Raw genomic sequence first — 10963 nt, 5'->3', positions numbered from 1 at the left:
ACGAATTATTCGCCGAAAAAGGATCGTAGCGTCGACTCTGCTTCTTTATATTGCAGTTTCACGCAACCAAGCGTCTCTGTAAGCTTGTGCACGGCGCCATCGCGCGAAAGCTCCGTGATGCCATCGGCATCACGGCACGTCCCATAGTGTTGCATCGCTTCGCAGCTATTGCGAACTTTGACGACACCTATAGCTGCCGACGATCCTTTCAAAAAATGCCCCAGCGTTGAGAGATCTTGCAGGTTGCCGGATGCAAGCGCCTTGTCCATCTTGTCAAACGTGCTCTCCGCTTGCTCAAAGTAATTGTTCACCAAACTCTTGCTAAAGTCGTATTCATCTCCTTCGTCCATCTCTAGGAGCTGCTCAAAAACTTCCGCTTCAATCACTTCCGCAGGCAATGTAGATATTTTGCCGGCCTGGAGTTAGTGTGGCGCACAAAATCGTACCGTCGCGCTCATCCTGGTGCGTGCGTCGAAAAGACGTTGCGCCCGATAAATCTTGATCACGTGCTAAAGCGCGCAGCGGGTACGCCCCAAGGGGGCGGTAGCCTTTCCTACGACCATGAGTGCACAACCAGGAGGTACAAATCCATTTTTCGCAGGCACTGCAGATGGCGCTGCACAAGAGCGAGTGCAGGGCAATGTGCTACACGACCTTGTGGGGCTTGATCTGAGCAGCCCGTCGGTGACGTCGCCCGTCTCGCCTCCACAGGTGCCTGGCGCACTGGCCAGCGCCTCGCCGTTTGTGCCTGGGCATGAGGTGCAGGAGACGGTGGTGCGTCAGGAACGGTTCATTTCTGAATCGCCCGTGGAGTACCAAGCGCCTATGTTAGGCGCACAGCAGCAGCAGCAGCAGCAGCAGCGGTCCTCTGCCGCGCCGCATCTTTTTGCTTCCCACCATACAAGCAATCCCTTTGTACAAGCGCACGAACCGCTTGCGAGCCAAGCAGGTGCGCCTATGGGCTTTCCCACTGTACTTGGCGCGCCAGTCACAACGCGCGGCGCAGCGATCGGTGCCACGATGCCTGCAGCGCCTGCACAGGATCCGCAGCAAATCGAGGCCGATGAGCAGCTTGCCAGGATCTTGGCGCAGCAGTCCTCTGCAGACGAGGTGCAGTGGCCGTTGAAAGATGTCCTGTGGCGCGGCACGAATGCCAAGATCATTATGCAGAATGAGAATGGTCCGTGCTCTTTGCTTGCGCTGTGCAATCTCTTGCTCTTGGAGAATCGTCTGCAGATCACGCCCTCCGATCGTCCTGCTGTATCTTACTCGTACCTGTCGTCCAATTTGGCAGAGTACCTTGCGACGCACGATACCAGCACTGCGAACCCCGGCATGCTGAGCGCAGCGATCAGTGCGCTGCCTACGCTGCAGCACGGTTTCCAGGTGGATATTGGGTTCGACTCCCCTGCCCATTTTTCTTCAGCGCGCAACATAAGCGCAGCAGACCAAGAGGCATCAGGCGAGCTTGCTTTGTTCCAATTGCTCGGCGTGCCGCTGGTCCACGGCTGGATTCCGAATCCCCAGGACAGGGCTACGTACGCAGCTGTGGGCGAGGCAGGCACATATAACAATGCGGCAACGATCGTTGCACAGAGCGAAGCGGATGGTGCTGTTGCGCCCCGGGAGCAAGCCACCTTGCTGCGCACATTCCTATTGGAAAATCCCACCCAGCTCACTCCCTACGGCATTCAAGCGCTCAAACAGGTGCTGGTCCCAGGAAAACTTGCCGTGCTGTTCCGCAACTCACACTTGAATGTAATTTACAGGAGACGCAACGACGAAGGCACGAGCGCCACTCCGGAACTATTCACGCTGGTCAACGACGGCGCATTTTTAATGGAGGATCGCATTTTATGGGAAAGCTTGGAAGATCCTACAGGCGGGCAAAATATGTTTTTCGATACAGACTTTGAGCAGGTTGAGTATGCGCCGCGTGCTCAAGGTACACACACTTCCGACCGCGACTATGCGTACGCAATGCAATTACAGGATCAAGAGCGCACGCGCGCGCGTGCACTGCAGCGCGCACGACACGAGAGCCAAACGCGCCAAGGTCCCTTTTCAGATGATGCACAAGACACCGACACCTCTGCCAAGCAGAAACTGCGCAATATGCTGAAGCGCAAAGGCAAGCAAGGCGACACGGACAAAAAAGACTGTATAGTGATGTAGCGCGCACGTCGCGGATGATAACACGTGACTTAAAAGGAACTGCCCGCACCCCACGCCTCTTTCTTCGACGAGATGAGTGACGAGAGCTTTGACGCGATCCTTACCAAGGTGCGTGCACTACCCGCTGACCACAGTACAAAACGGCCGGTGATATTGCCGCCAAGGCGCTGCAAAGTGTGGTTGCCGAGATTACCGAGGTACGTTTGTGCACGGTCAAACGACCGTGCGGTGCAGCTGTCTAACCACTACAGGGTAAGCAGGTGCTTCAAATCATCGAGCTTGGCGACAAGCTTATTGAGGAGTCTACTGCCGCTGTGTACAAAGGCAAGAAAATCGGCAAGGGTCTTGCTTTTCCCACCACCGTCTCTGTGAACAATGTCGTCTGCAACTTTGCGCCGCTTCCCAGCGACCCGGCGTCCCAAACGGAGCTGAAGAAGGGCGACGTTGTCAAGATTCAACTTGGTGCCCATATTGATGGCTACCCTGCAATTACTGCTGAGACCATGGTTGTGGGTGCGTCCGAGCAGGAGCCTGTGACGGGTCGCACTGCAGATGCCATCAAGGCGGCGCACATTGCTGGCGACGTTGCCATTCGTCTTATGAAGCCGGGCATGCTTAATAGCGATATCTCCAAGCAAGTGGAAGCGGCGCTGCGCGACTTTGACATTCGCGGTCTTGACGGCATTCAGTCGTACCTCTTTAGCAAGAACGACCTTTCTGGCAAGAAAAAGATTGCGTTTAACGGCGACGCTTCCGCCCGCCCCGATTCTTGCAAGCTCGAGGAGAACGAGGTGTATGGTGTGGACATTGTTGTTACTACCAGCGCCGACGGCAAAAGCAAGTCGGACGATTCGCACACCTCGATCTACTGCAAGACCAATGCGACGTACTTGCTCAAGATGGCCACTTCTCGCAAAGTATTTTCTGAGATCCAGAAAAAGGCCGGTGCATTCCCTTTCAATCTCCGTGCGTTGGAGGATGAGAAGCGCGCACGCATGGGCGTGCAAGAATGTGCTAACCACGGTCTTTTGACACCGTTCCAGGTGCTGGTCGACGCCACATCGTCTGCCATTACCGCACAAGTATTCTTTACCGTCGCAGTGAGCCCCAAGGGCGCAATCCGTTTGACTCCTACGCCTACTTGGTACTCTCCCGGAAAGGTCAAGAACGACAAGCAGGTGGAGAATGAAGAGATCAAAACGCTGCTCGCCTCCTCGGTTCGCCAGACCAAGAAAAAGTAGCGCATGTTTGCTAAAAAAACGTGATTATAGTACACAGGCCAGTGCCTAGAGGAGAGTATATTTTACGTGATCGCGGTCCATGCTGGTTTCCGCTTGCGTGACGCTGTCGTCAAGTACCATAATTTCATTTCGTACTGCCACGCCCACGTCGTGGTGTGTTGCGCAGAACTGTTCCCAGCCATGGACAAACGCCGCAAGGGGGCCGATGAATTCGCGCGAAACTTGGTGCACATCCAGACCAGTGTAGTTGTGCACGTCGCGGCAAGATATCAAATAGTATAATACGCAGCATTCTTGCAGGTAAGCGCGGTGATCCACCAAAAACGACTCCAATTCACGTAGCGCATCGTGATCTTCGTAGCGCGGCGCCAAGTGCGGCAGCACAAACAGCATGCCTTGCAAAGCCGACCACAACCGGCCATGAGCAAAAAGTGGATCGTGTGCAGCGTCAATTGCTTTTGCGCGCTCCAGCGCAGTGATGTGCGCAAAGCAAATTGTGCGCACAAGATTCACTGTGGCAGTGCGCAGTGGCTGCGGCGACAGTGGCGCAAGCATTTCCTGCAGCATTGCAACGGTCGCGTCTGCCGAGCTGTAGTCCTGCAAAAGCTTGGACGTGCACAAAAACGCTTGATGGCGCAAAAGAGGCAGCGGCGTCACCACGGCCAAAAATGCGAGTGTGCGTGTGAGGTGTTCTGTTGTCGTGTCGGGCAGCACATGTGTAGCGTCGCTGCGGTGCAAGGCATCCAGCGACCATTGCACAAAAGCAATCATCATGTCTGTCTGCTGAACTTCGGTAGCAGCCTCTAACAAAGCAGGGGATGGTAGCGTGTGGAGTGTGCCTAGCTCTGCAAGGTACATGGTGGGGAATACCTCGGCGCAGCGATCTAATAGTTCGCGCGCAATGCTTGGTGTCCAGAGCATTGGATCGCCAAGCACTTCGGCATTCCACATGGCGTACCGCAGCCGATTGCGAGAGCGGCCTTGTACGCGCGAGACGAACAGTTCGTACGCTAGCTGCTGCGCAAGCACCAAGAAGGCACGACGTGCTTCCTGTACACTGTGACGTGCGCCTTTAGGCGGAAATGCACGCTCGACCAAGTTTAGGTGCAGCATGTCGCATGTTTTTCGCACAATGTTCCACACGGTGACGCGCCCGGTGACGTGTTCTGCCTTCAACGGCGTGGTTTGAACGCATACGAGAGGTCGTACAGCAGCCTCGTTGCGGTCGCGTTTCGAAGTGCCATTAGCAATGTACGGCAGATAGGAATGCATTGCGTGGAGGCCTTGGATCAGCATCGTGCCTAAATCTAGAAGCATTCCCTCGCTCCCTTGGCGCTTACACCACGCACGGATGCTCAGTAAGAGCTCGCAGAGGACGACAACAGACTGTGTCGCCAGTTCTTCGCGGGTATCCACAGTGTCTACAGCGTGCAGCGCCGTAGGAAGAATGTGGACGTAGAGCTTTGGGGACAAGAGCTCCAGGACAGGCTCCAGAAAGACACTTGGTTTCTTTGCCTTGACCATGGGAATCACAATGAGTAAGAGCTGCAATAGCCCCAGGATAGTCTGGAGGAGTTGTGCGTTCTTGCGCATAGGGGGCCCACTTGCTTCATCGTACAATGCGCCGCCGTAGAACTCAATTTGCTCTTGCACGCCCAGGAGCATCTCCTTGGCACTGCTGTGCTGCGCAAAAAGCTCCAAAATAGTCAAGGCCAAACTGCCAGTACTTTCTGCACGCTCCTTGGTCTCCAACGCATTCTCTCGCTTTGCCTTTTCCTCTACCAACGCCAGTGCAGGTGCAAGTGTCTCGAGTGCCTCAAAGTTGTACGCTTGCAGCGTGCTGATGACTGCTTCTTTGCGCGAGGTATCGGCTAAGTCGCCCGTGATGCGTGTGCAAAGGTACAGCATGCGGCGATTGAGCCGGTCCAAACTGGCAGTGTCCTCTTGACCTTCCTCAAGGGCAAGCACAGCCGTCAGGGACGATTGAATGTTGTGCAAAGAGGCAAGGAGCGCGTCGGGCCCCAGGGGATCCGCGTAGGCATTTTCGCTCGACAGCATTTTATTTGCAGAGGCCGTGGGCGAAACGCCTTTGGGTAGGGGTGGTGTTTCTTGCTCGCGGATACCACCGCAGCTGAGCGCGCCACGTACGTATGGAACAGCGCGCTGGTTTGACACGTATGCATGCACCACATCCGCAGCACCGGACCACGGCAACGGCGTGTTTGCACCCTCAGGCGACGCGGCTGCCGCTGCGGGCTGTGAAATAGGCGCACGGTCGGCAGTCCCGCCCATCCGTGCCACAAAGGTTCCCATGCCATCATGCGGCGTCGCCGTTTCGTCGTGCGCTGCAGAGGGGAATACAATCAACAAGTTGAAAGCAAGCATGGTGAGTGAGCCCTGCTTTCCTGAAGGGCCACTACATGGCTTCACAGTCGAGTCTGCATTTTCCGGTAGCACTGCCGTCGACTTTACTGATTTGCTCCGTGTCGGAACAACCATGTATGGCTCGTCTTTGTTTGGCTGTCCCAGTATCGACATGACAGAGTGGAGTAGATTGGTCCATGGCCCGTCGCGCTCGCCGTCTGTCAATTCCACGACGCAATGCAGTGCTGTAGCATGCGCCATATCGGACGTGTCCGACCCAGGTAAGACTTGGAACAGGATGCCTGCACACCGAAGCGCGTACTTGATAAACGACATGATGCGCCCTGGCGGCTGTTTGGTCACATTGAGCAGCGTGAGCTCTGTGTACAAAGGCTCTTGTCCCATGCCGGGAAGCGGAAGCGCACTCGGGACAACGCGCGTGGAAGGCGCCTGCGTACGGAGTAGTGGAAGCGAGATAGAATGCTGGGGCACAGTAGGAATAAATGTGGTGCTTTTGAGTTCGTTGCGTGCAATTGGATTGCTCGGCTCGCTCTGCAAAAAGTGCTCGGCGAGGTCCTTGAAATTGCGCATGCGCCGCTCGCCATTCGTGTCCAGCAAAAGAGCAATGTTGTCGCGCAGTGCACTCTGGGGAAACGTGCGCAGGACTTGTTTGGCACGCGATGCCATCGCGGCGCTTGTTGTGTGGGATGTGCCAAGTGGGTATCGAATTCCAGATAAGCAGCGCAGCATCGTCATACCGCAGGTCCACGCATCGACTTCGGGGCCCCAATATGCAACATATCCTGGCGGCGAGGCGAGCGCGGCGACAATTTCTGGGCAGTGGAATGCAGGCGAGCCGCAGCAGGTTGTCAGCTTTGCACGACTCTTGCTGAAATGCGTTGCAAGGCCAAAGTCTAGAAGCTTGAGATGCAGCGTTTCGGGATGCACCATGACGTTTTCCGGCTTCACATCTCTGTGGCATACGCGCAACGGCCAGTGGATTGCGTAAAGAACAAGGACCAGCTGTTTAAAAATCTTCTCCGCATCGGCCAGTGGCAGCACTGGGACGGTGGGTGATTTGGTCGTGCAGCGTCGTGGGATAAGCTGTTCCAGGGTAATGTATCCTTCTAAATATTCTTCCACGAGATAAAAGTGGCCCGGCGTGCGGATCGTTTCAGTCACTGTGACCAGGTTTGGATGCGGCGGCAGCTCGGCGAGGAGCCGTGGCTCGCGGAGTAACCGTGTGGCGACCAGCTCGTGGTGTGGAAATAGCGCCGTGTGTTTAATGGCATAGTAAGTATTGTTCTTCACAGCGAGGTATACAGTGGAGAATCGGCCGCGGCCCAAGACTCGCGGCAGGATTGTGTAGTCAGTGATGCCCCAGTCCAAAAGCCGGTCCATTCCAACCACCTCGACAGGGTTGCTGCACATCTGAAGGACCTTGGCTATGGAGGGCACGACGTCCAACGCCGTCCAGTTGAACTCACGCCAAGCTTCGGGGTCTTTTTCGCGCAGGTGCTCGTGCCACAGAATCACGCTGCTCCCTGCACCGCGGTTCTTTTCCCACTCGGTGCGTTCACGCTTCGATGGGGCAGGGCCTGAAGTAGCGCTTCCGTCATGCTCCTCGGCGTCTACATGCATTCCTTTCCGGGCATGGGGAGATTGTGCCGCGTTCGCAGTCCCGTTTTTCGCTGCATGGCGTGGTGGCGTTGTATTGCCTAAGCCTATATGGCCCGACTGATCCACCATACAAAAAAAGCGTTTTTGCGAAGCGTGTGGGTAGTGCGGGATGTGATCGAATCGAATGTGCGCACGTCCGAATGAACTGGTTCTTTTTATTTATTTCATTTGCATACATGTAATTTATTGGCAGTGCACCAGCGCATGATTGGCACGGCCGGCCTCGTAGCGGACAATTCTAGACCGTTGCTGATAACGTTGCAATGGGTCTTGTGATGCGGTATAGGCAGGGAAAGTAGCGTGTGGTACAAGGTTAGGTGCCATATCGACAAGAGTATATGCTTTGCGACGTCGTTACGCCATACATAGAACATAATAATGCAGTGTGTAGTGCTTGTTATTGCGTCTCTGCTCAGTCGCGCCGACCAGGAGATACAGAAGGGCGCGGGGAGTGCAGGGAGTGCACAGGGGAAACGGACCGCGAACGTGACGAGCAAGTGCTGCAGGAGGCTGGGTGGCTATACGAGCTGTCCGAGTCGTGTGACGCCGACGAGACGCTTTGTTCGCGACTACGTCGTGGACTTGGCGACATGCTGCGTCTCCGTTCCGACGCTCTCTCAGCCTCTCTTCGCGCCAATACACGGTCTGCTGTACCGCTGTGCTGAATCTGTTCAAAAAGAATAGGATCCGAGCGCATTTTTTCGCCCAGTCTGGGGTTTGCCAGCACTTGCGTCCGCGTCGGGCGCGATTTGTACGGTCGCGGGTTCTTGCATTCGTATATTGCGTGGCCCGCCTGCTCACACCGCTGACACACGCGCTCTTTGCCTCCTCCGACGCCCCCGCGCCCTTGCAAAACGGACAAGCGCGAAGGAAACATGGCGTATGGCACGGCGTATGCTGGAAGAGTCTAGATGCTTTCGGAGCGCACTTGTGCTGACTAAAGAAAATAGGATATGGCCCATGCGGGCGGAGCATAAAGAGCGCATTGCCACAAATGCTCTCCTTCTTTTGCTCCCATGATACTAAGCCCATTGGAAGCAAAACCTACATTATCAGCAATCTCTGCACGATATGTTGCTAAAAGGAGGACTTCTGCAGCGTTTGTATCGCCTGCACGGGCATTGGCGCAAGCCGCGAAGCCGCAACGCAGCATGGCTTGCCCCGCGCGGATGCGCTTGCACACATCTGCGCGCCACTTTCAGCAGCCGCCGGGTGGTGGCGGTTTCCAAGGCATGCGCATGAATCCCAATCAAGGAGAGAGCAAACCGGGCGACACCTTGAAAGAATACTCTACAAATTTGACGGACCTGGCACGCGAAGGTAAGCTTGACCCGGTGATTGGCCGTGACGGCGAAATCCGCCGCACCATTCAAGTGCTTTCGAGGCGTACCAAGTCTAACCCTGTACTTGTGGGTCCCGCTGGTGTAGGCAAGACCTCAGTTATGGAGGGCCTCGCGCAGCGTATTGTGAATAAAGAAGTCCCTGAGTCGCTGCAGGACAAGGAAATCTGTGCGCTGGATCTTGGCAAGCTACTCGCTGGCGCATCCTACCGCGGTGCATTTGAGGAGCGCTTTAAAGCACTTTTGGCCGATCTCGAGCACGAGGCGGGCAGTGTGATTGTGTTTATCGACGAGCTGCACATGCTCTTGAACCTTGGCAAGGCTGAAGGCTCGCTCGATGCGGCGAACATGATGAAGCCCATGCTGGCTCGCGGCACGCTGCACTGTGCAGGGGCGACTACCTACGACGAGTACCGCCGCTACATTGAAAAGGATCCTGCGCTTGCAAGGCGCTTCCAGCCTGTCACTGTATTGGAGCCCACCGTGGATCAAACCGTTGCGATTTTGCGTGGTCTCCGCGACCGCTACGAGCTGCATCATGGCGTTGGCGTGAGTGATGGGGCACTGGTTACTGCAGCAAATTATGCCGCGCGCTATCTTTCGGAGCGCAAACTCCCTGACTCTGCTATTGATCTCTTGGACGAGGCCATGTCTGCGCTGCGTCTCCAGCAAGAAAGCAAACCTGAGCAGATTGAGACGCTGGACCGCGAAATTTTGACACTTCAGATTGAGCTCGAGTCTTTGCGCAATGAAACTGACCCTCTTTCTGTCGAGCGCAGGGGATTTTGCGAGCAGGAACTCAACGTGAAGCGCCAAGAATGTGCCAAGCTTACCTCGACATGGATGGAGGAGCGTGAGCACCTCGACAAGGTCAAGGAAATTAAGGGAGAAATCGAGCGCAGTCGTATTGAGCTCGAGCGCGCGACCCGTGAAGGTGACTTCCAGCGTGTCGCGGAGCTTACCTACGGCCGCATTCCCGACCTCAACGCCGAGCTTCCCAAAGAGGAGGAGCTCATTAAGGGTGCGAATGGCGAGTCGAGTATGTTGCACGATCGCATCACCAGCGACGACATTGCCAATGTTGTAGCCAAGATAACGGGCGTGCCTGTGCGCAACCTGATCCGCGGCGAGCGTGAGCGTCTCATGGGCATTGAAGACCAATTGCGCCACCGCATCGTCGGCCAAGACCAGGCGCTTGAGGCCATTGGCCACGCTGTTCGTCTCAGCCGCGCCGGTCTGCACTCGGCAAAGCGTCCGTTGGCATCCTTCATGTTCCTTGGTGGTACTGGTGTCGGTAAGACAGAGGCCGCCAAGGGCCTTGCCGAATTTCTCTTTGACTCGGAGAAGATGATCCAAATTAACTGTTCCGAACTGAGCGAATCTCACTCGGTCTCGAAACTGATTGGGTCTCCGCCTGGCTACGTCGGCCACGAGGACGGTGGTCAGCTTACGGAGCAAGTGCGTCGTCAACCGTACTCTGTTGTATTGTTTGACGAGATTGAAAAGGCGAACCGCAGCATCCATACACTTCTTCTTCAAATTATGGAAGAAGGTCGCTTGCAGGATTCGCAGGGCCGTGTCGTCGACTTCCGCCAAACGATTATTATTCTTACCACCAACGTGGGTGCCGAGGTGCTCTACGAGCCTGGCGCTACAGACAGTGAAGGCCGCCCAACACCGGAGGCGCTGAAGCGTGTGACCAAAGACGTGAGCCGCGCTTTTGCTCCGGAGCTGCTCAACCGCCTGGACGAACAAATTGTGTTCAACAATCTTGCCGCTGCGACCCTTAACGGCATTGTCAATATCCGCCTGAAGGAGGTCGAGCAGCGCCTGCACGACAAGCGCATCCGCATCGAAGTCGATGGGGCCGCAAGGGAATGGCTTGCCAAGGCGGGCTACGAGCCAGCGTTTGGCGCACGTCCATTAAACCGTCTCATCCAGAAGCGCCTCTTAAATCCACTTGCCTCCGAAATTATACAAGGCACGGTTTCCGAAGGTGACACTGTGCGCGTGACGATTGGCAAGGAAAACGACAGCCTCCAGTTCAACATTGTTTCTGGCGAAACAGAGCACAGCCAAAGAAACGAAGACGAACATGGCAATGAGGGGCAAGACAAGCAAAATCGGGACAACAAGGTCCTTGGATCGGAGTAGCGCTCGCAG

The 10963-nt window shown here is 55.7% G+C and overlaps 5 protein-coding genes across 5 annotated transcripts; 3 read left to right on the top strand and 2 right to left on the bottom strand.

Annotated features, from left to right (window-relative positions):
* Window positions 1–5: 5 nt before the first annotated feature.
* Window positions 6–458, bottom strand: YPD1 (Phosphorelay intermediate protein; the record flags this gene model as incomplete). The annotated part of the gene is made up of 2 exons (XM_056206705.1): window positions 6–416; window positions 447–458. The coding sequence occupies 2 exons, from the start codon at window positions 456–458 to the stop codon at window positions 6–8; spliced, it is 423 nt and encodes a 140-aa protein (XP_056062680.1).
* Window positions 459–561: 103 nt separating this feature from the next.
* Window positions 562–2175, top strand: MVES1_001865 (uncharacterized protein; the record flags this gene model as incomplete). The annotated part of the gene is made up of 1 exon (XM_056206704.1): window positions 562–2175. The coding sequence occupies one exon, from the start codon at window positions 562–564 to the stop codon at window positions 2173–2175; it is 1614 nt and encodes a 537-aa protein (XP_056062679.1).
* A 72-nt stretch (window positions 2176–2247) lies between these two features.
* On the top strand, window positions 2248–3416 carry MVES1_001864 (methionyl aminopeptidase; the record flags this gene model as incomplete). Its single annotated transcript, XM_056206703.1, has 3 exons — window positions 2248–2283; window positions 2310–2372; window positions 2427–3416. The coding sequence occupies 3 exons, from the start codon at window positions 2248–2250 to the stop codon at window positions 3414–3416; spliced, it is 1089 nt and encodes a 362-aa protein (XP_056062678.1).
* Window positions 3417–3461: 45 nt separating this feature from the next.
* Window positions 3462–7529, bottom strand: MVES1_001863 (uncharacterized protein; the record flags this gene model as incomplete). Its single annotated transcript, XM_056206702.1, has 1 exon — window positions 3462–7529. The coding sequence occupies one exon, from the start codon at window positions 7527–7529 to the stop codon at window positions 3462–3464; it is 4068 nt and encodes a 1355-aa protein (XP_056062677.1).
* Window positions 7530–8611: 1082 nt separating this feature from the next.
* On the top strand, window positions 8612–10954 carry MVES1_001862 (uncharacterized protein; the record flags this gene model as incomplete). The annotated part of the gene is made up of 1 exon (XM_056206701.1): window positions 8612–10954. One exon carries the CDS (start codon window positions 8612–8614, stop codon window positions 10952–10954), a length of 2343 nt encoding a protein of 780 aa, XP_056062676.1.
* Window positions 10955–10963: the final 9 nt, after the last annotated feature.

The sequence above is a fragment of the Malassezia vespertilionis genome, chromosome 3 (genome assembly GCF_029542925.1).
Source record: "Malassezia vespertilionis chromosome 3, complete sequence".
Classification (NCBI taxonomy): Eukaryota; Fungi; Basidiomycota; class Malasseziomycetes; order Malasseziales; family Malasseziaceae; genus Malassezia; species Malassezia vespertilionis.
The sequence above is the reverse complement of the archived record's forward strand: the minus strand, read 5'-3'. Positions and strand labels throughout refer to the sequence as shown.